Source organism: Hippocampus bargibanti, linkage group LG07 (assembly GCF_051943395.1).
Source record: "Hippocampus bargibanti isolate YZ-2025 linkage group LG07, ASM5194339v1, whole genome shotgun sequence".
Classification (NCBI taxonomy): Eukaryota; Metazoa; Chordata; class Actinopteri; order Syngnathiformes; family Syngnathidae; genus Hippocampus; species Hippocampus bargibanti.
Genome location: NC_142740.1, coordinates 27,416,623 through 27,444,122, shown reverse-complemented (window position 1 = coordinate 27,444,122; position 27,500 = coordinate 27,416,623). Strand labels below are relative to the sequence as shown.

At 45.4% G+C, this 27,500-nt stretch overlaps 2 protein-coding genes across 4 annotated transcripts in view; one reads left to right on the top strand and one right to left on the bottom strand.

The window, feature by feature from the left end:
* Positions 1-27,351, bottom strand: part of LOC148896047 (C-type mannose receptor 2-like) — a 93,593-nt gene extending 66,242 nt beyond the window's left edge. The window contains exon 1 of the mRNA XM_089000023.1: positions 27,204-27,351. Within this exon, the coding sequence (XP_088856149.1) occupies positions 27,204-27,284 (81 nt within the window). The 5' untranslated portion in view covers positions 27,285-27,351. The remainder of the gene's footprint in view (positions 1-27,203) is intronic.
* LOC148896045 (bifunctional glutamate/proline--tRNA ligase-like) overlaps positions 1-27,500 on the top strand; it is an 85,100-nt gene that overhangs the window by 47,578 nt on the left and 10,022 nt on the right. The window lies entirely within an intron of this gene.

Below are 27,500 nucleotides of genomic sequence, written 5' to 3'. Positions count from 1 at the left end.
AATGTATGATTATGATGATAATGATGATTATGATCCAGGCGGAGGGGGAGTCCAACAAGTGAGCGGCGTGTCGGTGGCGGGCGGCAGCCATCATGGCGAGCTCCAGGCCGAAGCCCAGAACCTCTACCAGCATCTGTACAAGCACGCCTACAACTCAGCCTGCTACTGCAACGCGTACAACTACCAAGCGTACCAGGCGAGCGCCGTCGTCGCCAATCTTCCTTTTTAATGAACAAACGAGACTGCACAGATAGCTAGCTAATAGTAAGCTAATAGATAGCTGGCTAGATAGCCAGCCAGCTAGACAGCTACACAGCTAATAGATAGCCAGCCAGCCAGCTAATAGATAACCAATAGACAGCTAGCTAGATAGCTAGCCAGCCAGATAGCTCCCTAGCTAATGCATAGCTAGCAAGATAGCCAGCCAGCCAATAATAATATAATCATGCATTTGATTTTTAAGTTTTTCAAAATTCTCAAGGTCACTTCACAGTCACAAGATCAGTTTTTCTGTGGGTGAGCAGTGGCAGCCACACGCGCCAGCGTCCACTCAACCCGGAAGTAACTCAAATAGATAAAAAACTAGCTAGCTAATGAATAGCTAAAAAGCTAATAGATAGCTAGCTAGATAGATAGCTAATACTTTTCCCGACTCAAATGGCTAGCTAGTTATATAGATAATTGCTAGCTAGCTGGCTTTCTATCTTTTTGAGTTATTGATAGATAGATTATTGATAGGTAGCTTGATAGATATTGCTATTTGACCCCCCTGAAAACTAAAATGATGCCACAGAAATTAATTTTTAAAAAGTCACAAAAAAATGTCAGCTATTTGAGATTTTATTTTGGAAAGCATCATTAGCTTCAAATCAAATGGATTGATTTCAATCAATCGCATCAATCCATCACCCCCCCCCCGCCCCCCCAGACAAAATTGGTTGTGCAACACACTCAAAGAGCATCTGTTACAATCATCGTTTTTGACAGAGGATAAAGAATAGGTGCCTGCGTGCGAGTAGCAGTTAGTCGCACCAGTGTGACCCCACCCCCTTCCCTCCCGCACTCCCCAATCATGTCCGGGTCACCGCACGCTCGGCACTTGAAGCGCCGCGCCGCTGCTTGAATTGCAAAGGTTAATGGGATTGTGTGTCGATGCGGGAAAGGCGCCGCTCTGCCTCGTCGCACAATCGGGGCGCCATTAACGCTCATCGCTTAGCACTACTTAGCATAATTTAGCCATCCCGCTACGTGATGGATGGCCGATTGAGCCCAGCTGTCACCTGCAGCTCATTTCAACTCAGGCGCTCAAAAGCCAAATAAAGAAAAAGCTAGCTAGCTAGCTAGCTAGCCAATAGATAGCCAGCCAGCCCGCTAATACAACAGATTTATTTAGCTATCTATTAGCTGTCAATTAGCTAGCTAGCTTTCAATCTGAGTTACATCCGGGTTGAGTGAAGGCCTAGTTAGCTATCTGTTAGCTATCTATTAGCTAGCTTTCTATCCGAGTTACTTAGCTATCTATTAGCTGTCTGTTAGCTAGCTTGCTTTCTATCTGAATTACATCCGGGTTGAGTGAAGGCCGTGCTAGCTATCTGTTAGCTATCTATGAGCTAGCTTTCTATCTATTTGAGTTACTTCTGGGTTGAGTGAATGCTGGCGCGTGTGGCTGTCGCTGCTCACTCACATAAAAACTTCTGCTGTCACTGTAAAGTGAACTTGAGAGTTTTGAAAGGCTCTTATAAATGAAACTGATTATTAGTATTATTATTATAATAGACGGCCAGCTAACCAGCCAGCCAGCTAATAGATAGCTCGCTGGAGAGATAGCTAACAGATAGCCAGCTAGATAGCCGATATATATCCAGCCAACTAGCCAGCTAATACATATGTAATAGACAGCCAGCCAGCTGGATAGATAGCTAATAGATAGCCAGCCAGCTAGCGAGATAGCTAATAGAGAGCTAATAGATAGCCAGCCAGCTAGTTAGATAGCCTATAGATAGCTAATAGATAGCTATATAGCAAATAGATAGCCAGCTACATAGCTATATAATTCATCGATAGCTAGCTAGAGAGCCTGCCAGCTAGCTAGATAGCAAATAGCTAGCAAATATCTAGCTAGCTAGCTAAATAAATCAAGAAATATTCAGACTAAATGCAGATTTTTTTCCCTTTAGTCATTCATTTAACATCAATTTTAAACGGCAGGCGATAGCATAATTGCTAACGAGATTTTAGTGTTGGTTTTGCCGCGAGTAACAAAAAAATGACTTTGTAAGGCAGGCAATTTGGCAAGCTTTCTCATTAGCTTAAAAAAAAGCCGCGCGTGGCTTCGATAACCGTTTATAAAGCTGTCAGCTAGGCGGCGCTTGATGGATGGTCATTGGCGCCGGCTGCCAAATTGTTTTGCGTCAAATTGAAAAAAGCGGCGGCGACCGATCCAGCGACCGATTATTTTTTGTGACGGTGCAGGTACCCGGCGGCAACGCTTTCCTGCAGTACCCCGGGTTCCTCCCCCAAGGCCCGGCGGGCTCCGCCTTCCTCCAGCAGGACGACGGTGAGGTCGCCAGCTGCTCCTATTCCGCGACTTCCTGTGAGTGATTGGTCGCCGCGCCTTCCGCTATTAAAGAACCGCAACACCAAAAAGATCAAAAGATGGCAAACAAAAAAAGAATTCCGGGGGGTTGAAAAATGACATAATCTCGTTGAAAACGCCACACACGCTTTCTTCCGACAACACGGCGGCGTTTTGGAGCAACTGGAATGGAGGCTCTTCAGATGCCACAAAGGCACCGAGGAGGCCTTCAAAGTATTGGATTGGATTGGTTGTACCTTTATTTGTCTCACAGTGGAGAAATGGACATTTCACAGCAGTAAAGTGATGAAAGGAAGAGGAAAGGAAGAAGTAGAAAAACAAAATACAGGAGCTGCTGGAAAGGCAGCTACTTTGGTGGCACCATCTTGAAGTAGCTTGTAACAAACGTGCACATACCACCGTGACTTCATTGATCCACTGGTGATAAGGATGCTTTGGTCCTCTCCTCTTTCACATAGAACTGCTTCGTGTCACATGGATGGTACAGCAAGTGCTGAAGAATGAATGACTGTGTGTCTTTGTGTTGTCATATTATTTGTTATTTAGGCTGGGTGGTATTAGCTAGCTGGCTATCTTTCTGTCTATTTGAGTTACTTCTGGGTTGAGTAAACACTGGCGCGTGTGGCTGCCGCTACACACCAACAGAAAAGCTAGGATTATTATTATTATTATTATTATTATTATTATTTTTATTATTATTATTATTATTATTATTATTATTATTATTATTATTATTATTATTATTATTATTATTATTATTATTATTATTATTATTATTAAAAGAACCAAAAAAGCTAAATAACAAATAATATGACAATACAAAGACACAGAGGGTCATTCATTCTTCAGCACTTTCTGCACCCAGTTCTAGATGAAACAGAGTATCAAAGCAACCTTTTCACTAGTGGATCAGGTACGTCATGGCGGAACGTGCACATCTGCTACAAGCTAAATGTTGAAAGCAAACATCAAGCTGTAGCATCCATTGACAAAAAGAGATTGTCTCACATCTCCTGTTCCACGTCAATCCGCTTCAATTCCAAGCCGCGACTCACAGATCTGCATCGGCGCTTTGCGCTGACGCTCCTTTTTTTAATAATAATATATTTCTTGATCTTGAATCTTTCTCGCTGTTCCTTGTTGCCCCCCATCCTTGCAAAGACTTTGTCAAGTTATCCAGCAGAACTTTTTGGGATCGATGGCCGCCGGAGAGTCGATATCGGCCGCCATCGCTTAAGCGGGTGTCGGCGAGACGCCGGGCGATCGATGGACCCGCGACGACCCCCCCCTCAATCTTTTTCTACTTTTGAGACATTTTTTTATGTCACTTTAGGAACGTTGGAATTACTCTTTGAAGGACAAGCGACACCTCCACACAGGTTGCGTCCATAATTTGGCAAAATACTTCATGTAAATTTCTCCACTGCGAGACTATTAAAGGCAAATCCAATCCAATCCAATCCAATTGACTTCTACTGAGCGTATTTGACAAAGATTCCAGCGCATATAGCTAGATTTTATCTTTCCAGAATGCCCCTATGACCGAGAAAGCGACACACAATGCATTTTGGGTACTTTTTTTCTGAAAACACTGTGTTGATGGCGAAATTAGAAGGAAAACGACATACATAACGACATGGTGAATCGTTGTGTGTCGCAGCAAGACTACTATTTGATACTAGTTGACACAAATTCCCAGCAGACAAATCAGCCCATTTCCAATGGAGCTTGTGCGCCATCTTGTGCATTTTTTGGGCGCTACATTGGAGTCCAGATGGCTGGAATTGATACGAAATAATTTCTTTAATCAATGGCAAACATTTATGTTTTCCTCTTCAGAACTATTTGAATCATATTCATAACTGAATGAGTCACAAGAAAGCATCTTCTCCCAATCTGAAGCCATTGTTTGGATTCTGGAGCAAGGCAGTTTGTGAAGGAGTGTCCTGGCGTGACATCACCGACAAAGGGGCGGGAGTTTCTGAATCTCCCCAGTTCCAAGCTCATTTTGTGGCAGTTTTAGGGCACTTGAAGTCATTTTGATTGGTGTTTTGCATTGAATTCAAAATATCATTCTGCGTATTTTGGCTATTTTAGATGCTATCAAACCCTTTTCTGATGTCAGTTAGGAAACAACTGACATATTTTTTTACATGAGTAATTCATTTTTCACACATTTGTACATGATTTTTGGGATTTAATTAATTTAAGCAACAAAAAAACAAACAAACTTAGGAGGCATTTGGGAGACAAAAGAGCCGGATCTTTTTAGTGCGCCGTGCCAAAAGAACCGGCTCTCTGAAAAGAGCCGCAATTCCCCGTCACTACTGTGCACATATAAATCAAGCCATAAAAATATTTGATATAGTGTATTTTTTTTACATGAGTAATTCGTTTTTCACATCATTTTACATGATTTTTGGGAGTTAATAATTTAAGCAACCACAAAAAAAAAAAAAAAAAAACAATTAAGTTCATGAGTTGAGGTCTCACAGTATATCACAGAACTTCCTATAACAGACCATTTCCTGGTTTCATTCAATGTTTCCATCACCCTCTCTCTCCCCAAACCCCCCCGTGTCATCACATATCGCAACATCAAGGACATCAACGTTGCCACCCTTGCTGAGATGATTGCCACCCTGACTCTGGACCACAACTCTTCTCCTGATGAACTTGTCTCCCGGTACAACGCGGACCTCACGAACACCCTCAACGCCCTTGCTCCTGTAAAGTCCCGGTCTGTTCAATTTACCTGACCTGCACCCTGGTTCACCCCCCATCTCCGCTCCATCAAGACTAAAACTCGCCAACTTGAAAGACTTTACAGGAAGTCTGGGCTCACTACTCACAAGGACACGTACGCAACTCACCTTACCCATTACAAGGACTCTATCACACGTGCTAAAGCGCAATATTACTCTGGACTCATTGACTCTAATCCTGGATACCCACGGGTCCTCTTTTCCCTCTATCACAAAATCACACAACCTCCTATCTCTCTCCCCTCACACTTCTATTCCTCTGACACATGCAACACTCTGCTTATGTTTTTTAGTGAAAAGATCAACAAAATCCATCAGCACCTCGGGTCCTCTGCCCCCCCCCCCCCTCTCCCAGCCTCTCTACTCCTTCCCAACGACTTTCCGCTTTTGAACTCCCCCATCCCTCTATAATCTCAGACATTATCACCAAATCCAAGAACTCCTCCTGTCAACTCGACCCCCTCCCCACTATCCTTATCAAGTCCTGCCTACCCTCTCTTCTCCCATTTATTTCTACCATTATTCACTCTTCATTATCAACTGGAATTGTTCCTATCCCACTCAAAACCGCAGCTGTCACTCCAATCTTGAAAAAACCTGGCTCAGACCCAAACGATTTCAATAACTTACGTCCAATTTCCCACCTTCCATTTATCGCTAAAATTCTCGAAAAAACCGTCGCCTGTCAACTCCACTCTCACCTCACTCACAATAACCTGTACGAACAATTCCAGTCTGGTTTCCGCCCCCGCCACAGTACTGAATCGGCTCTCATAAAAATCACGAATGATCTTTTTATGGCAGCCGATGCCGGTTCACTCTCCATCCTCATTTTTTGCGCCTGTAATGGGCAGCATCTTCACAGCCCCGCTTTGTTTAGCGGAAAGGTCAGTGCTGTTGGACGGTCTGCGGCTGGATGGATGCATGCATGGCTTGAGGAACCCGCGATAAGAAGAAAGGAGCGTCAGCGCAGAGCGCCGATGCGTATGTGGAACTGTTGCGGCTTGGAATTGAAGCAAATTTATGTGGAACAGGAGATGTGAGACAATCTCTTTTCGTCAATGGATGCTACAGCTGCGTTTTTGCTTTCAACATTTAGCTTGTAGTCGACATGCACATTCCACCATGATGTCCCTGATCCACTGGTGGAAAGACGCTTTGATACTCTCCTATTTCATCTAGAACTGTTTCATGTCTTCACAAAGAGGGTACAGCAAGTCCTGAAGAATGAATGTCTCTCTGTGTCTTTGTTTTGTCATATTGTCTCTATGCTGTCATATTATTTGTTATTTAGTTTTTTTTTTGTTCTTTTGACTTCAAGACGGCGCCGTGAGAGTGGCTGCCTTTCCAGCAGCTCATGTATTTCGTTTTTCTACTTTCATTCCTTTCATCACTTTGCTGCTGTGAAATGTAAATTTCTCCACTGTGAGACTAATAAAGGCAAATCCAATCCAATCCAATCCAATCCTTCTCGACCTGACCTCAGCTTTTGACACCATTTCCCACCCTATCCTTCTCGACAGACTTTCCACCCTAGGCATCACCCACACCCCACTCCGCTAGTTTCATTCCTATCTCTCTGATCGCGCACAATTCATCCAAATCAACTCGTTCACCTCACGGTCCTCTCCGGTGTCCTCTGGTGTGCCTCAAGGGTCTGTCCTGGGGCCACTTCTCTTTATTATCTACCTACTTCCTCTTGGCAATATTTTCCGTAAGTTTGGCATTCACTTTCACTGCTTCGCGGATGACACCCAACTCTACCTCTCCAGCAACCCCGACGCCTCTCTTCCACCTTCATCCCTCTCACGTTGCCTCTCAGAAATTAAATCCTGGCTTTCCCATAACTTTCTAAAGCTCAACAGTGAAAAAACTGAACTTCTTCTTGTCGGTACCAAATCCACCCTCCACAAAACTAACAGTTTCTCCCTCACCATTGACAGTTCTACCGTGTCCCCCTCCCCTCAGGTCAAGAGTCTGGGTGTCATCCTCGATAGCTCACTTTCCTTTCACTCCCATATTAATAACATTACTCGGTCTGCTTATTTCCACCTCCGTAATATTAACCGTCTCCGTCCCTCGCTCACCCCTCACTCCGCTGCTATCCTTATCCACAGTCTCGTCACCTCCCGCATCGATTATTGCAACGCACTTCTCTTCGGTGTCAATCAGAAATTTCTTCATAAACTCCAACTAGTCCAAAATTCCTCAGCCCGGATCATCACAAAAACCCCCTCCTTTCACCACATCACCCCTGTACTCCAGCAACTCCACTGGCTACCGGTTAAACATCGTATCGAATTCCAAATACTTCTGTTTACTTTCAAAGCCATCCATAACCTTGCTCCTCCCTATCTTTCTGACCTGCTTCAAATCTCTGTTCCCTCTCGGTCCCTCAGATCCTCATCCTCCCTTCACTTCTATGTGCCCTCTGCCCGTCTCACCACGATGGGATGCAGAGCTTTCAGCCGCTCTGCTCCCAAACTCTGGAATTCACTCCCACCCAACATCCGTAATATTCACTCCCTCCCTATTTTCAAGGCTCATCTCAAAACCCATTTGTTTAAAATTGCTTTCAATGTCTAATTCTCTCTGCTATTTTATTATTTATCATTTTACTTATGGTTTTATTGTTATGTGCTGTGTTCTATTGTTTTTATTGTAAAGTGTCCTTGGGTGTTTTGAAAGGCGCTTGAAATAAAATGTATTATTATTATTATTTTCAAACTTTTTCCATATACAGTGATACCTCAGCTTACAAACTTCATTGGTTCCCAGAAAGTGTGTGTAAGGCCAAAAGCTCATCTGCCAAATATTAATTTCCCTTAGCAAACCATTAAAATAAGAATAATCCGTTCCCAGGTCCCCACAAAACATCATTTTCTACTAAATAAGCCTTAAAACTACGCAAACTATACTTTATTTTATGTCTAATAAATGTGTGATTGGATTTTCCTATAATCCGGAGCGATTTATAATCCGAAAAATATGGTACAGCACGCAACAATGAACACAATAAACATTGGGGGGGGGGGGGGGGCTAAACAATGGCTTTAATAAAATACAGTGGGGCCTTGGCTTACGAACCCGCAGAAAAACTGATCCTGTGACTGTAAAGTGACCTTGAGAGTTTTGAAAGGCGCTTAGAAATGAAATATTATTATTATTAATTAGTTCCCAGACAGAGCGAAACGTGTGTATCACAAAAATTTATTTCCCATAGGAAACCATTAAAATGAGAATAATCCGTTCCCAGGTCTCCATGAAACATAATTTTCAACTAAATAAGCCTTATTATACCTTATTCTATGTATAATAAATAATAAATGTGCTATTGTATTATAATGAAAAAAATACATTGTCACAATAACAGCAAATATATATATATATATATATATATATATATATATATATATATATATATATATATATATATATATATATATATATATATATATATATATATATATATATATATATATATAAGGAAGGAAAGAGAGCGAGATCGACGCGCTGGGAGAGCATTTCTGTAAGACGTGGAGATAGGATGTGACGTAAGATAGGATGTGACATCATGTAAAGGAAGGCAGGATATGATGTATCAAAATCCAAAGCTAAACGATGCAAAAATATTTAATTTAAACAAAACATGTCAGGTATGTCATGTCATGTCAGGTCAGGTATTTGAACACCGACAATACACTGTCTGTAAGATAAGAATCAGAATCAGAATCAGAATCATCTTTATTGCCAAGTATGTAGAACACACAAGGAATTTGTTTCCGGTAGAACACGCAGCACTAGTATCGTCGTCAAAAAAAAAACTGCCAAGTGGCACTATACAGTTCAATTTGGGCTACTGTTGAAGAGTTCAAAGAGTTAATGGCGACGGCGGGAAGAAGCTGTTTAAATGTCTGCTGGATTTGGTGCGCATGGATCGGTAGCGCCTGCCTGAGGGCAGTAGCTGGAAAAGGTGGTGGGCAGGGTGCGGAGGGTCCAGTAGGATTTTCCGCGCCCTAGTTTGGATTCTTGCAGTGTGCAAGTCCTCGAGAGTGGCTAGGGCGGTGCCAATGATTTTTTCCGCCGTCCTAACTGTCCGTTGAAGTCGGATTTTGACCTCCCACTTTATGTCCTGGGAGACTGTGATTCCCAGGAACTTGAAGGTCTCAACGGTTGACACCAGGCAGTTGGATAGTGTGAGGGGTAGCTGTGGTGATGGATGTTTCCTGAAGTCCATCATCATCTCAACTGTCTTGAGCGTGTTCAGCTCCAGGTTGTGACGGCTGCACCAGAGCTCCAGCTGCTCCACTTGTTGTCGGTACGCAGACTCGTCGCCGTCTTTGATGAGACCGATGACCGTGGTGTCGTCTGCGAACTTTATGAATTTGACAGCTGGGTGCGTTGAGGTGCAGTCGTTCGTGTAGAGAGAGAAGAGCAATGGAGAGAGGACGCATCCCTGCGGGGCTCCAAAACCCTTCTTGCAAGTCAGGAAGCCCAATATCAGGCCAATTTGGCTCTCCTGGAAGAGCAAAAGAGAGCCAATGAACTGAAGGCAGAGGAATTGCTCTTGCAAAAACAAATGGCCGCCAAGAACATGCCCCGGGTGAAGGCGGGTGATTTTTTAGCCAAGATGGGGGTGACGGATGATATTGAGGCGTAACTGCATACATTTGAAGCAACAGCCACTCGAGAAAGGTGGCCCAAGCAGCAGTGGGTGGGATTGCTTGCACCCTTCCTGACAGGGGAATCACTGAATGCTGTCCTGGACTTGACCGCAGACAGAGCAGAAGACTATGATTATCTAAAAGCTGAAATTCGCAGCAGACATGGGCTCACCAAATTTTGAATGGCACAGCGCTTCCACACTTGGGCGTCCCAGCCAGACCAACCTCCACGGGCACAGATGCACGAATTGGCCCGCATCGCCCGGAAATTGCTGGAACCGGAAAGGAGCACGGCAGCTGAGGTGGTCGAGGCCATTGTCGTGGATCGCTACTTACGAGCCCTGCCCTATGAGGCAAAAAAGATCATCAGCCAGCAGGCGCTGACTACTGCCTGTCAAACAGTGGCAGCAGTGGAACAGTACCAGGCCACTGCGGAGATGCTGCGAACAACCAGGAAGGAGACCGGTAACACATCTCCACCCCGGACTGAAATGGCCCGCTCAAAACTGCCCAAGCCCGCCAACACAGCCAAGATTGCTCCAGGTGGTCAGAAGTCCACCCAGGCAATGGCGGACGCCCAGTGGCACCGAAACCAGACGATGCTACAGATGCGGAGAGACGGGACACATCTCATGGCAGTGTGGAAAACCAACGGAAGAGTCCATGCCATCCGTTGACTCTTCCAGTGCCCACCCTGCTCATTATGCCTCCCTCCTGGGGGGGGGGGGGTGACAGCTCACTAACAAGGCCCCCCACCTGTCCAGTGGCAGTGAATCAACAGGATGTTGAAGCCCTGCTGGACTCCGGAAGCCTGGTCAACTTGGTGCGCCAAACGCTGGTCGATCCAACCAGGTTGTCTCCAGAGAAAACCCTTCCAGTCTCCTGCGTCCACGGAGACACCAGAGAGTACCACACTACTGAACTCACCATGACCACAACAAAGGGAATCATCCGCACGGTAGCTGGTGTGGTTGACTCTCTCCCTGTCCCACTCCTGATTGGACGCGACTGCCCGGCCTTTCACCCACTGTGGAGAGAAACACAGGAAAGACTGGCCCGACTACCTCGGAAGGGGAGAGGTAAGACGCGTGTAGTGAATACTCAAGCCTACCCCTCTGATTCACTCTCCCCAGCCTGTGCTCTCCTAGGGACAGCAAATACACCATCGGAGATGGAGTCTGGCCCAGAGACCGCCGAGGAGACTCCAGCCCCAGAAAATCTCCCAGATTCTAGTGGTGCTGAGAACCCAGGGACCCATTAGCTGCCTCCTCTAACAGGCCGGTATGGTACAGCCCAGTTACAGGATCCTACCCTTGCCAACGCCATGAAGAATGTGCAGGTTTTAGAGGGTGTAGTACTGGGGGAAAGGACAAGTCCCACATACCCCCATTTTTCTGTTGACCGGGGGCTATTGTACCAGGTGACGAAGCAAAAGGATGAAGTACGTGAACAACTTCTTGTGCCACAACCACACCGAGCTACAGTCCTGGACTTGGCACACACACACACACCTGCAAGGGGGACACCTAGGGGTCGAAAAGACAAAAGAGAGAATCTTGCAACGGTTCTTCTGGCCAGGGGTGCACAAGGATGTGGAGAACTATTGTCGTTCTTGCCCCAAGTGCCAACAGGTGGCGCCAAAGCCCACATACAGAAACCCGCTCATTCCCTTACCCATCATTGAGACCCCTTTTCAGAGGCTTGGGCTGGATATAGTTGGACCTCTACCAAAAAGTGCTAGGGGACACCAATATATTTTAGTTATGGTTGATTATGCCACTCGGTTTCCAGAGGCTGTTCCCCTCAGAAAGGCTACCACTAGGCAGATTGCAAAGGAACTATTTGCTCTCACCAGCCGGGTGGGAATCCCAAAGGAGATACTGACAGACCAAGGAAGCCCCTTTATGTCATGAAGGACCTATGTGCCCTGCTCAAGGTCAAGCAACTGAGAACCTCCATCTACCACCCACAGACGGATGGGTTGGTAGAACGGTTCAACAAGACCCTCAAGGCTATGATGAGGAAAGTGATCAAAGAAGATGGCCGAAACTGGGATCAACTGCTGCCGTACTTGCTGTTTGCCGTGAGGGAGGTACCACAGTCTTCTACTGGTTTTTCACCCTTTGAGCTGTTGTACTCTTACAGACCCCGGGGACTGCTGGATATCGCCAAAGAGGCGTGGGAAGAGCAGCCGTGCCGACAACGTACCCTCATCGAGCATGTGGGGGACATGAGGGAAAGGATGAAGGCCATTTATCCAATAGTGCGAGAGCACATGGAAGCGGCCCAACGACAGCAGCAAGCCTCCTACAATAGACCTGCCCAGCCTCGAGAGTTCAAGCCGGGGGACAGAGTGCTGGTCTTGGTGCCAACGGTGGAGTGCAAATTCCTGGCATCCTGGCAGGGGCCCTTTGAGGTCATCGAACGCATGGGGGAGGTAAACTACAAGGTGACGCAACCTGGTAAGAGGAAACCTGAGCAGATTTACCACGTTAACCTCCTAAAGAAATGGTATGCCAGAGAGGCGCTGTTCAGTTGTCTCCCCCCAGCAAAGCTAAGGAACCGGCAAGAGAAGTCCAGATGGGTCCAAGTTTGTCCCCACACCAACGCCAGCTGACGCTCGAATTGGTCGTGCGTAACCAAGACGTCTTCTCCTCCATACCTGGGCACACAGAGGTGGTGCAACATGAGATACGCACCACACCTGGAAAAACAGTACACCAGCGTCCATACCGTGTGCCGGAGGCCCGTAAGGTCGCGATTCAGGAGGAGATAAGGAAGATGCTGGAACTTGGTGTAATTGAGGAGTCCCAAAGTGCCTGGGCAAGTCCGATCGTGTTGGTTCCCAAGCCAGACCGGTCAATACGATTCTGCAATGACTATCGGAAGTTGAATGAGGTGTCTGAATTTGATGCGTATCCGATGCCTCGTGTTGATGATCTTATTGACTCCCTAGGACAGGCACGCTTCATCACCACTCTCGACCTCACAAAGGGTTATTGGCAGGTGCCCCTGACCCCGGCATCAAAGGAGAAGACAGCCTTCGCCACACCTGAGGGACTCTACCAGTACACCAGGCTCCCGTTTGGTCTCCATGGAGCACCCGCCACGTTTCAGCGCCTAATTGATCGGATTCTCACCCCCCACAAGAGGTACGCGGCAGCATATTTGGATGATGTGGTCATACAGAGTCCTGACTGGGAGAGTCACTTACCCCGAGTGCAAGCTGTGATTGACTCCCTCAGAAAAGCAGGTCTCACAGCAAACCCGAAAAAGTGCAGGTTGGCATTTGGCGAGACCAACTACCTGAGCTACACTATAGGACGGGGGCTGGTGAAGCCTCAAGAAGCAAAACTACGGGCTATACAAGATTGGCCCCAACCCCTTACCAAGAAGCAGGTGAGGTCGTTCTCAGGCATGGCTGGCTACTATAGACGCTTTATCGCTGACTTTGCTACTATAGCAGCCCCCATGACAGAATTGACAACCAAAAAACACTCCGGATTGGTGAAATGGAGCCCAGAGGCCAAAATGGCCTTCGTCAATCTAAAACAGGCGCTGTGTTCCAGTCCGATCCTGGTGGCACCAGACTTCAGCAAGGACTTCATTGTCCAAGGTGATGCATCAGAAGTTGGTCTGGGGGCTGTACTCTCGCAAGTACATGGAGGAGAGGAACATCCCATCCTGTACCTTAGCAGGAAGCTGTTGCCCAGGGAAAAGAACTATTCCACAGTGGAGAAGGAGTGCCTTGCAATTACATGGGCTTTGGAGTCATTACGCTTCTATCTCCTGGGAAGACGTTTCACAGTGGTCTCTGATCATGCTCCTCTCCAATGGATGGCCAGGAACAAGCAGACCAATAGCAGAGTAACCAGGTGGTTCTTGAGTCTGCAGGCCTTTAACTTCTCTGTTGTCCACAGGACTGGCAAGCGCCAAGGCAATGCGGATGCCCTCTCCCGAAGGGAGGCCTTCCTGGCCTGTTTCGCATCCTTCACCCCGCCGAGGACGTCGGTCTCAAGGGGGTGGATGTGTGATGTCACGAGAGGCTGTGTCCTGGAGGGCAAATACATCCCCCTAAGATGGCTCCACCCAGAGAGAGTCTTGGCCCCAGCTGGTGGAAGGCAGCAATTCATACCACACACCTGCGGCTGTTCACAGCTTGATTGGCAGGCAAGGCTCTTTAGGCAGAGAGCCTCTGAGTGAGGAGGCTGGGGAAGACAAGCTCTGTTGCTGTGCTCTGTGGAGAAGTTGATTGCTGCGTGGAACTCATTGCCAGTTGGGACCGCAAGACAGGACACTGGATTTGGACCTTGCTAAAGGTGGCTAGGCTACATGAGAAGGACATCAAGAGGGGTATATATATATATATATATATATATATATATATATATATATATATATATATATATATATATATATATATATATATATATATATATATATATATATATATATATATATATATATATATATATATATATATATATATGCAGTAAAGTCTCGTTATATCGATATTCAAGGGAGTCCGAAAAAATATCGATATAACCGGGACTATCGATATATCCGACCCTGTTTGCATGTAATTTTCTCCGTGCCTGCATATAAATAGTAGCGATATAACCGGGACTATCGATATATCCGATATCGATATAACGAGACTTTACTGTATACTGTATATATATATATATATATATATATATATATATATATATATATATATATATATATATATATATACAGTAAAGTCTCGTTATATCGATATCGTTTATATTGATAATACTGCTTATTACGACACTATTTTCATTTCCCGTGCACATTTCTAGTCGTTATGTATAATTAGTTCCATTTAGTACGATTTGTGGTTTTTACGATAATCCGGTTACTATGGTGCTCTTTTTAATCTCCCGCCGGCCATTTTGCTATGTTTATATCGATACAAAAGATACTTACGGTGAATCGATATTTGCTCAGGGGTTTCTATACAGTACCAACAATCACTGTTTTTTTTGTGGTTTCGTGTGAATAGAATGTGAGGATTTTGCATTGGTTGCATTTTTGAAAGGAAATAGTCATTAAAAAAGTGTAAAGACATTTTTATTTTATGGACAAATTTATTTTTCACTTCACTCCTGTACAAAAAGCATGTTATATATGCAATCCAGCAGCAATCAGTTTCTCCACAGCGCACAGCAATGGAGCTTGTCTTCCCCGCCCCCACACTCAGCCCCGCCCCCACACTCAGAGGCTCTCCGCCTTAAAAGCCCCAGGTGTGGGGTTTGAATTGCTGCCTTCCACCAGATGGGGTCGAAACTCCCTCTGGGTGAAGCCATCTTAGGGGGATGTATTTGCCCTCCAGAAGCCAGCCTCTCGTGACATCACAATATCTATTAGTTTATGTACGTGTTTATTTGTATTTTTTGTTGTCCTCCATGACTCTGCTCTAAATCATAAAATATATTGATGATGACTCACTAAGTTTTAACCTTTGTTTTTTTCTATGTTGTTGTTGTTTTTTTAGGCTCAATTTAAGGCGCAGACTACAAATGGATTACAAACCGGGTATGTCCCCCCCACCCCACCGCCTCCATCCCAGCTCCGGTTTCTTCGTCGGGAGATTCCGCCCTCTGCCCGTATACGCGCGTCTCTCAGCAAGGCGAGCTTGTCCAGAAACTAAAGGCAGAGCAGGCACCAAAGGTAACCAACCGGCCAGTGTTTTTTAATCGCGAAACCTCTGACAAATTTGGTTGAGTTTCCCAAATTGCTCTCACTTTAAAACTTGAAAGTGTTTTTCTTTTTCTTCACTGTCACTCGTCTCATCTTTGGCCTTTGATTTCATCTCGCTATATATCGTCTCGGGCGCTCACGTGGCCTTTTCATTTACAGTGATACCTCGGTTTATAAACCCCATTGCTTATGAACTTTTTGGTTTACGAACGTTCCATTTATGAACATTTTACCTTGGCATACGAACTATTTTTCGGGATACAAACGGAGCGCCACAATGAGTGATGTGTCGTTGGTGAACGAGCCCGTTCTCCTAACAAGAAAATGGCAGCCGGCTGTTTTTGTCCTCTATTCCCCACCCCCAGTCTTCGGTTACAGCCACGTGATTGGTCAAGAACACAGCAGTGAGAGGAGGGGGTGTTAAACATTAAAGAGACAGGCAGACGACAGAAAGAGAGTGACAAAATGGATTTCAACTTGGATAGTTCAAAAGCGGAGTATAGACTGCACGATTAAAATATCCCATCAATCAGGCTCCACAAATGACGCGCACAAGACATCTGTATCTGTATTGATGCAAAAAGCTATCAACCCAGCCAAACAGAACACAATTGATGGGGAACAAGGGAAAATTATCGCAGCGAAAGCACCTACAAAGGACCATTCCTAAAGATGGTGAAAGAAGGAGGCTACGTTCCTCATCAAGTGTTTAATGCTGATGAAGCTGGTCACTCCATTCCATCAAGCCATCAATGACCATGACAAAGGTAAAACAAACAAAACATACAAACAAACACACACAGAGAGGGTACAGCAAGTCCTGAAGAATGAATGTCTCTCTGTGTCTTTGTTTTGTCATATTGTCTCTATGCTGTCATATTATTTGTTATTTAGTTTTTTTTTGTTCTTTTGACTTCATGACGGCGCCGCGAGAGTGGCTGCCTTTCCAGCAGCTCATGTATTTCGCTTTTCTACTTTCATTCCTTTCATCACTTTGCTGCTGTGAAATGTAAATTTCTCCACTGTGAGACTAATAAAGGCAAATCCAATCCAATCCAAACATACTCTCAATAACAACAAACACAGGTAAAATAAAACAACTTTATTATCAAGTACAGTTTACTTCTTTAATTACACCATAGCACATTTATTATACATAAAATTATAATCAGAAAACCTTTATTCATCCCACAATGGGGAAATTTGCATACCGTATTTTCACGACCATAAGGCGCATATAAACGTCTCAGATTTTTTTCAAAATGTGCAGTGCGCCCTGTAGTGCAGTGCGCCGAATGTGCGGACGTATTGGAGACCACCATGAGGACGTGGTAGAGAACATGAGGGGGTGCGTGGGCGTGGGTTGTGTATAAAAGAACAGGTACGTATGTGCTTTTTGCAGAACATTGCTGTTTGAACAACCCTGAATATGGCAAAGAGACATGGTTATGAGGCTCAGTTTAAACTGAAGGCTATCAGCAACGCCGAGGAGCATGGGAATCGAGCCGCCGCGAGAGAATATAAAGTATAAAGTAAACGAGTCCATAGTTCGCAAGTGGAGGAAGCTGGAGAACGAACTCCGACAGGTGAAGAAGACTCAGCTGAGTTTTTGCAGACATAAAGCAAGGTGGCCGGAGTTGGAGGAAAGACTCGAGCAATGGATCGTCGAGCAAAGAGCGAGCGGAAGGAGCATCTCACAGACAATGTGAAGCAGAAAGTGAAGCGGATGAACGCTACGCTTGCTGTGATTCCGGGTGGGTTGACCAAGGAACTCCAACCGCTGGACATCGGTGTGAACCGGCCGTTCAAAGTGAGGCTGCGAGCGGCGTGGGAGCGATGGATGACCGAAGGAGACAACAGCTTCACGAAGAGTGGTAGGCAGCGCCGGGCGAGTTACGCCACAGTTTGCAAATGGATTGTGGATGCTTGGGCTAACGTGTCTGCTGGCACGGTGGTTCGAGCTTTCGGCATTATTTCCGAGGAGCCGCACGGCACAGAAAGTAACTGACAGTGAGGAAAGCGAACCTGCCATGTTGGATTTAGCGCAACAGTTTGATTCTGTTACCGGTAATGTGCTTGTTTTTACCATGCCGACGCCTATTGAGCGATGATTACGAAATGTTCTTACTTTGTCATTAATAAATAAAGCACTACCAAACTCAGTTTTGCTCCCGATCTGTTTTTTTTTTTTAAATACGCCTGTATGTTGTGGTAAGGCGGACGCCCGTATGGCAGTAGATGATATGTACCGGTATATAAAACTTGCGTCCTTTCATCCGGTGCGCCCAATGTGTGTGTTAAATACAGAAATGGCACACATAAATGAGAGTGCGCCTTTTCACACGGTGCGCTCTTTGGTCGTGAAAATACGGTAATAATAAATCATAAATAAGTTATATTTTGTGTAGTTTTAAGGCTTACAAAATTATAAAGTAGAAAATTATGTTTTATGGGGACCTGGGAACGGATTATTCTCATTTTAATGGTTTTCTCTGGGAAATTAATTTTTGGGATACACACTTTTCGCCTTACACACCGTCTGGGAACCAATTAAGTTCATAAGCCAAGGTATCACTGTAGTTGTATTGTCGCAAGCTAATGTATTAATGGTACCAGTACCAGATCGACGCGGCGGTCAAGCAGCTTCTGACGCTCAAGGCGGAGTTTAAGAAGTTGACCGGTCAGGATTACAAACCGGGGATGATCCTGGCGACGGCTTCATCGGCTGTGACCCATTCTTCCTCCTCCCGCTCCTCTTCCTCCTCCTCTTCTTCCTCTTCTTCTGCTTCATCCGTCTTGTACGAACACAGCAGGGAGAGCTTCTGCGGAAACTCAAGTCGCAAAAAGCACCCAAGGTATACACCTGATTAGTTAAATCGAGTGTAAAAAAACCAGTTTTATTTTATAGTTGATGGAGAAAAAGAATTTATCATGTTTAAAAGTGCCGTGCTTTGTGTCATGATCTGGTTGGCGACCAACGGGCGGCGCTTTCGCCCCGCCTACACCTGCACAGGTGCTGGTCGTCCCGAGTAGATTGGCGACCAGCGGGTAGCGACGTCAGCCCTGCCTGCAGCCTCGCAGGTGCTGGTCGTTTAATCATTGACACTTAAAAGGACACCCGGCACGACCAGCCGGTGCCGGTTCATTGTTTGTTTGCTGCATGCATTGTGTACGTGTTTGTTTAACCTTGGCGGACTTATACTTTTGGTCTTCTTTTGCTACTTTGTATTTTTTCCGTTCAGATCATTTTGATGTTTTACATTTTGTTCCTGCTGACCTTTATTTCAATACAATTTGTCAAACACAACCTCCTGCCTGCTTTTTGGGATCCGCACCCGCCATCACCACCTTGCAAACCGTGACACTTTGTTGACTAACTAAACAATGGGCCCACAGTCAAAGCGCAGATGGTCACAGTTATTCTGAGTGAAACAGACACGGCAAGGTGAACTGTCGTCTCCATCTAGATTCTAGAAGGTCCGGCCTTGCACAGAATTGAGGGCTTGAGATACTCCCTTTTCACCAAAGTTATTTACGGCTTAAACATCCTGCACAAGCGCCAGATTACAAACTTATCAGTTCATGGAAAAGACAACCAATTAAAATGTCTTATGTTTTACTGCTTGCAGCTGTTGGTGCTCAGAACGCCCAGAGGCGTGGCATTATAATCAAGAAAACCATGTTTTACTAATGTATCACCTTAATTTACATATACTCTCAATAAATAGCTTGGCAGAGAGGCGCAGAATTCAGACGTATGTCATTTGATGACTGCGTCTCCTGCCGGCAGTCAGGACAATCTTTCTGCTTCCGAGTCTCTGTCCACAGTGTCTGACTGGCATATCTCTGACAATAGTTTAGATCAGGGGTGGGGAACCTATGGCTTGCGAGCCATAGATGGCTCTTTTGATGATTGCATATGGCTCGCCGATAAATCTAAATACATATTCTCGCTTTTTTCTGTTTATTTTCTGTTGGGGCCGCAGTTGGCGGAAAGTGCAAATTTGATTGGATGACACTGACCTAGGTTGGCGGAAAGCGCAATTTTTATTGGATGATACTGGCCGTCAGTTGAAACAGGTAAACGCCCCTTTAAATGAGCCTGACGAGTAAAAACAAGGTACACTTCAGCCTGAATGCACCGCATTAGAGGAGAGAAAATGTTCTGATTCTATTTTGCAATGAAACAATACCATCGATGAAACAGTCGAATGTCAGTGACATTTTAACAAGCCCCGTGTTAACGCTTAGCATCAACATACTTCTGTGACTAGTATGTTGCATAGCAAGTGTGGAAGCTAATGAGCCATGTGCAGGCTAGCTAGCAGTAACTTCGCATATGGATCCGGCAAGTTGACTTTAATTCCGATCGTTTGGCTGGATTTTTACCAATCATGAGGAACGGAAAACCATTCATGTTGACGGTGACTACGATCACAAAGTTATTTTAAATAATACATTCTGACTGTATTGTAAAGTGGCTGCGTGTGCGTTTGCGTGCGTGCGAGCGTGTTGTGGCTATCACTGAAAAACATTTCTAAATATTTTATTTTTATGGCTCTCTTAGTCAAAAAGGTTACCGACCCCTCGTTTAGAACAACGGTTTTGGTTTCAAAATAGACCTTCCAGTGAGTGTGAGTGTAACCTTTCAAAATAAAATTAAGATTCCAAATACAGTGAGACCTCAACTTATGAACGCCTTATAATACGAACTTTTCATCATACGAACGTCCAATTTATGAAAATTAAGCCTTATAATAAGCACTATTTTCATAATACACACCCACCACGGCCGGTCCATCAAGCACACGACCTTCGGATCTGGCGGAGTGATCTTCGGCGGAAGCACACGAACGAACAGCGCTCCAGCCGGCGCTACTTTCCATACCCCTTCTCATTGAATGCACACGTCGATCGCTTACTCAGAGCTTTTTGCTGATAATTTTACTATTATGGGACCGGAAAATAAACACTACAGGTTTGCAATCGATTAAAGAAGTCCTTCCGTATCAATTCGAGTCGTCTGGACTTCAATGTAGCGCCTAAAAAAGGCACGAGATGGCACACAAGCTCCGTTGGAAATGGGCTGATTTGTCCGCTAGGAATTGTAAACTTAAACCTTCTTTACGCGTGTTACCGCAATTGGCTGCAACACACAACGATTCACCATTGCATTATTTATGTAGTTTTCCTTCTAATTTCGCCATCAACATGGTGTTTTCAGATGAAAAAAAGTACCCAAAATGCATTGTGTGTCGCTTTCTCGGTCAGGGGCGTTCCCTGCGTGACGTCACTTAGGGCATCGTCATCAACTCGAAAACAAGACTTCATAAATATTCAGCGTGAGTCTTAAAACGTAAAATATAGCTCTATGCGGTGTAATCTTTGTAAAATACGCTCAGTCGAAGTCATTTGAAGTCATTTTACAAATTATGGACGCAACTTGTCCGAAGCTGTCGGTTGTCGTTTAAAGTTTACATTTTTGAGTTTCGACCAAAGTCAACATTTTTAAAGCAATGACTTAATGGAAACACTCACTGAACTGAACACACTCGATTGGATATTTTCTCATTTAGGACCAAGTGGACGTTGCGGTCAAGCAGCTGCTGGCCCTGAAGGCAGAGTACAAGCGGGCCACCGGCCAGGACTACAAACCCGGGGCGCCGCCGGCTCAGAAAGCTCCGACTTCAGTACAGAGCGACGTTACGTCCTCCGCTGGCCTTTTTGAGAAGGTGGCTCAGCAGGGACGATTGGTCAGGACACTATAGGCCCAAAAGGCCCCCAAGGTAAGCTCAAGGTGTATGATAAGATAAGATAGTACCTGCAAGAAATGCTATCACAGACCACAAAATCAAACACAGTGATACCTTGGTTTACCAACCCCTTGGCTTACGAACTTTTCAGTTTATGAACGTTAAATTGATGAACATTTTACCTTGGCAACCAAATTATTTTTCGGGATACACACGGAGCGCCACAACGAGTGATGTGTCGTTCGCGAACGAGCCCGTTCCGACAAGAAAATGGCAGCCGACTCATTTTTGTCCTCTATACCCCGCCCCCAGTCTTCGGTTAAAGCCACGTGATTGGTCAAGAACCCAGCATTGAGGGTAGGTGGTTTAAATATTAAAGAGACAGAGTGATAAAATTAGGAAACAGTGAAATTTGGACTCATTTCAACTTTGATAGTTCAAAGGCAGAGTGGAGACTGCAAGGTTAAAATATCCCATTAATCAGGCTCCACAAATAACCCGCACTAGCCATCTGTACACTTGATGCGAAAAGCTATCAATCCAGCTAAACAGAACACAAGTAATAATAATAATAATACATGTCATTTATAAGCGCCTTTCAAAACTCTCAAAGACACTTCAATTGATGTGGAACAAGGTAAAATTATCGCAGAAAAAGCACCTACAAGGGATCATTCCTCAAGATGGTGAAAGAAGAAGGCTCCGTTCCTCATCAAGTGCTGATGAAACAGGTTGCTCCATTCCATCAAGCCATCAACGACCATCACAAAGGTAAATAAAACGACCTTATAATACAGTACAGTTTATTTCTTTAATTATAAGGCCATAGCACATTTATTATACATAAAATAAGGTATATTTTGTGTAGTTTTAAGGCTTATAAAATTAGAAAGTAGAAAATTGTGTTTCATGGGGACCTGGGAACGGATTATTCTCATTTTAATGGTTTCCTATGGGAAATTATTTTTGGGGATACGCACTTTTCGCCTTTCACACTGTCTGGGAACCAATTAAATTCGTAAGCCAAGGTATCACTCTAATACATTTCATTTCTAAGCGCCTTTTAAAACTCTCAAGGACACTTTACAGTCGCAGGATATGTTTTCTGCGGGTGAGCAGCGGCAGCCACACGCGCCAACGTTCAGTCAACCCGGAAATAACATAAAGTAAAAAAAAAACAACAAATAATATGACACACAAAGACACAGAGAGTCATTCATTCTTCAGCACTTTTGTACATAAGACAAGATAGTACCACTGCGTGTGTGTACAAATGTATTTCCAGTGAGGTAACAGCGGTCGGTCAATTCCTCACTTAATTTTGCCTCTTTCATTTTTATTTGTATTTGTATTTTTTTTAACAGCGTCAAATGACCTAAAGAGTCACTTGGTGGCAGCAGACACGATGGAGCAATTCCAGAAGGATCTGGATTCCGGAAAGGTGAGGAGCACCCAGAGGGGAATCCCTGTCGTCAGTGATGCTGAGTTATTAAGTCCTTCACTACCATTCACAAATTTATTTGGGAATTGAAAATATGACTTAGAGTGCCATTCCCGAATTTGTGCGGGTTTTTTTGGTTTTTCATGCTTGGGTGCCGATAAAGAGCTGGCCGTGGCCTCTAGCAATGTTTTTTTTCTTTTCCACAAGGGGGCAGCATTTCCATTCTTTCCATGTTAGCGCTTTGTTACAGCTTCAGCTGTTGTTAAAGCGCTATAGAAGCCAATATGTATGTATTAGATTTGCCTTTATTAGGCTCACAGTGGAGAAATTTACATTTCACAGCAGCAAAGTGATGAAAGGAATGAAAGTAGAAAAACAAAATACATGAGCTGCTGGAAAGGCAGCCACTCTCGCGGCACCGTCTTGAAGTCAAAAGAACAAAAAAAAACTAAATAACAAATAATATGACAACACAAAGACAACATGAAAAAACAAAGACACAGAGAGACATTCATTCTTAAGGACTTGCTGTACCCTCTTTGTGATGACATGAAGCAGTTCTAGATGAAAGAGGAGAGGATCAAAGCGTCTTTCCACCAGTGGATCAGGGACATCATGGGGGTATGTGCACGTCGACTACAAGCTAAATGTTTAAAGCAAACATGCAGCTGTAGCATCCATTGACGAAAAGAGATTGTCTCATATCTCCTGTCCCACATAAATCCGCTTTAATTCCAAGCCGCAACAGTTCCACACACGCATCGGCGCGCTGCGCTGACGCTCCTTTCTTCTTATCGCGGGCTCCTCAAGCCATTCATCCATCCAGCCGCAGACTTTCCAACAGCACCGACCTCTCCGCTGAACAAAGGGAGGCTGTGAAGATGCTGCCCATCACAGGCGCAAAAAAAGAACACTGGCCCCAGAGCTGTCCAGCATTGACAGTCGAATGGCACTGACATTCCTCCCAAATCAAAAACAGTACTGGCATATTCATGCTGCCGAAAAGGAGATACTCCTTCACAGGAAGAGCTCATTAGCCAGGTTACAAATTTATCAGTTCATGGAAGAGACAAAGTTTTATTGCTTACATCTGTACCAGAGTGGCCCGGTTGAATAGCTGAGGTGCTCCTGTCCCCCCCCGGTGCTGATTTGGTCCAGAGAATACAAAGAATTTCCCACTTGGAAGGTTTTTTATTTCATGGACGACATGTCCGCAGGCATGCACTCAACTATGAAATGTGTTTTTTTTTTGTTCTTTTAATCATAAAGTGTCCTCGGGTGCCTCCAAAGGCGCTTGGAGATCAAACGTATTATTATTATTATTATGATCAGAATCAAGCCTTTCATCGTCCCACAGTGGGATCCGTAATTACCCGGATACATCCCGAGGCTCGTGTCAGGAAGGGCATCGGACGTCACAGCTTGGTCAAAACAAACATGCCAATCAAAGCTCTCAAGATGGAGGACACTGATTGGCTAAAGAAGAAGCTTGATGTCACGCCTTCAGCTTGACGCACGCAGTCTGCCGACAAAGCACCATGCAGGTGTCATTTGGAAACAATGTACTCTCTTGCGGTATTTCCACTTGGATACATTTACAAGCTTGGTGTTTGCGCTCAACATTTAGCTTGTAGCACATTTCGCCATGACGGCACTGATCCACCGGTGAAAGAGAGGCTTTGATTCTCTCCTCTCTCATCTACAACTGCTTCATGTCATTCGGTGTTTGTGGTGTAGAGTACATGGGGGAAAGAAAGGCGTTAAGATTGTACTACTCTCCATGTTTTTTTGTGATGTTCCCGTTGTGTTTAATATTCTGCTTTGTGTTGACTGTAATGTCAACACAAATAAACATGGAGAGTTGTGCGATCTGAACGATTTCCCCCATGAACCCGACGCGACAAACAATGTCATGAATCAGAACTATATAACACTCTCTGAGTTCTTCACAGAAAAAAAAACAGGAAAGAAATGACACTATTTATGAAATAAATAATAACTAAATAACTCTCTCTGGGTTCTTCATCGAAAAAAAAGGACACAGAAAATGAACTTTGTGTTGTGCCATGCACAATCTTAACAGATAAAACTTGAGCTCAGTTCTCTCTGACACATATGAGCTGTCATGATCTGGTTGGCGACCAACGGGGGGCGCTGTCGGCCCCGCCTGCACCTGCACAGGTGCTGGTCGTCCCGATCAGATTGGCGACCAGCGGGTAGCGACGTCAGCCCTGCCGGCAGCCTCGCAGGTGCTGGTCTTATAATCAATGACACTTAAAAGGACACCTGGCACGATCATCCGGTGCCGATTCATTGTTTGTTTGCTGCTTGGTTGCAGCATGCATTGTGTACGTGTTTGTTTAACCTTGGCGGACTTTTACTTTTGGTCTTCTTTTGCTACTTTGTATTTTTTTCCATTCAGATCATTTTGATGTTTTACATTTTGTTCCTGCTGACTTTATTTTAATACAATTTGTCAAACAACCTCCTGCTCCCTCCTGCCTGCTTTTTGGGATCCGAACCCGCCATCACCACCTCGCAAACCGTGACAGAATGAATCGGCCAACCATCGGATCCCGCAGGTACATCGGACCCGTCTCATTTCCACCCTGTGCCTGGCAATGCTACGTCCACGTTAGCGCAAGCCTCGTCGCGTTTGAATCGCGTCACTCGACGAGCCGCAACGTCCACGTAAACGTCCGGCCGAGACCTCCTTCCAGGTGGCCGTCCAGGGTGACCCTGGGTGACTGGCATTGCACGCCCACGTCCAGCCACGCTGTCGTCGTGCATGACGAATTGAGTCTCATCCACGACGAGCCGTGCAACGTCCGCGTCAATGTCAGTCCGAGACCCCACTCACCGCTGGATCCCGGAGCGGCTCTGGACCGGTCTCGTTCCCCCGGAGCCGGGCAGTTCACGCCCACGTCGGCGTCCGGCCGAGACCTGGTCCCATACGGCCGTACGGGGTGCCATTCTGCGCCTGGCAGTTCGACGTCCACGCAGAGCCATGCGCCGTCGCGTGAACGTGCGAGAGGGATCGCACTCACGCCCACGACGAGCCGTGCCGCGTCTTCGTCCACCCCAGGCCGAGTCCCGTTCCCATCAGGCCGCCGCCCGTCGTGTGCTGGAGAGGCAGCGGTTGCCCTCTCCACCGACCGTTCCCTGGCGAGTGGACCTTTTTGGGAGACTGTTGGGACTTCTGGAAGCAGCCCCTTGAAGGGGGGGTACTGTCATGATCTGGTTGGCGACCAACGGGGGGGCGCTGTCGGCCCCGCCTGCACCTGCACAGGTGCTGGTCGTCCCGATCAGATTGGTGACCAGCGGGTAGCGACGTCAGCCCTGCCGGCAGCCTCGCAGGTGCTGGTCTTATAATCAATGACACTTAAAAGGACACCTGGCACGATCATCCGGTGCCAATTCATTGTTTGTTTGCTGCTTGGTTGCAGCATGTCATGATCTGGTTGACGACCAACGGGGGGCGCTGTCGCCCCCGCCTACACCTCACAGGTGCTGGTCGTCCCGATCAGATTGGCGACCAGCGGGTAGCGACGTCAGCCCTGCCTGCAGCCTCGCAGGTGTTGGTCGTTTAATCATTGACATTTAAAAGAACACCCGGCACGATCATCCGGTGCCGATTCATTGTTTGTTTGCTGCTGCTTGCAGCATGCATCGTGTACGTGTTTGTTTAACCTTGGCGGACTTTTACTTTTGGTCTTCTTTTGCTACTTTGTATTTTTTTCCATTCAGATCATTTTGATGTTTTACATTTTGTTCCTGCTGACTTTATTTTAATACAATTTGTCAAACAACCTCCAGCTCCCTCCTGCCTGCTTTTTGGGATCCGAACCCGCCATCACCACCTCGCAAACCGTGACATGAGCAGTCTCTTCAAGTTCTTGTGTTCCTTCCTTCTAATATTCCTTTTGTAGGTTCCAGTAGGCTCGTAGACAGACAGCGCTGTTTGCAGCTCTCTCTCTCTCTCTCTCTCTCTCTCTCTCTCTCTCTCTCTCTCTCTCTCTCTCTCTCTCTCTCTCTCTCTCCCTCTCTCTCTCTCTCTCTCTCTCATCAACTTAATTCCCTGTGAAAAGCACGTTGAGGAAGCAGGTTGACAAAGTTAACTAAGTGATACAGCACCTACACAGCACAATACATTTCACTACCAGTATGGCTGTCAAGATGGATTTCATCCCAGTAGATTTGACTGTGATGCTATTTGTTTCTGCTCAGAATGACTCATTCAAGTCAGAAAAGTGAGATTACCTCTGTATGTTCATCATTGTGAAGTGCGGGTCTGCATCTGGCTGGTGAGACATTTAAACAGCTTCTTCCCGCCGTTGCCATTAACTCTTTGAACTCTTTCAACAGTAGCCCAAATGGAACTTAGCAGTTTTTTTTTTGACGAGGATACTAGTGCAGCGTGTTCTACCGGAAACAAATTCCTTGTGTGTTCTACATATTTGGCAATAAAGATGATTCTGATTCTGATTCTCGTTACAGCCAGTCTCAAGCAGTGATGCAAATGTTCATCTGTAAATCTTGATCTCATCGGAGATTTCA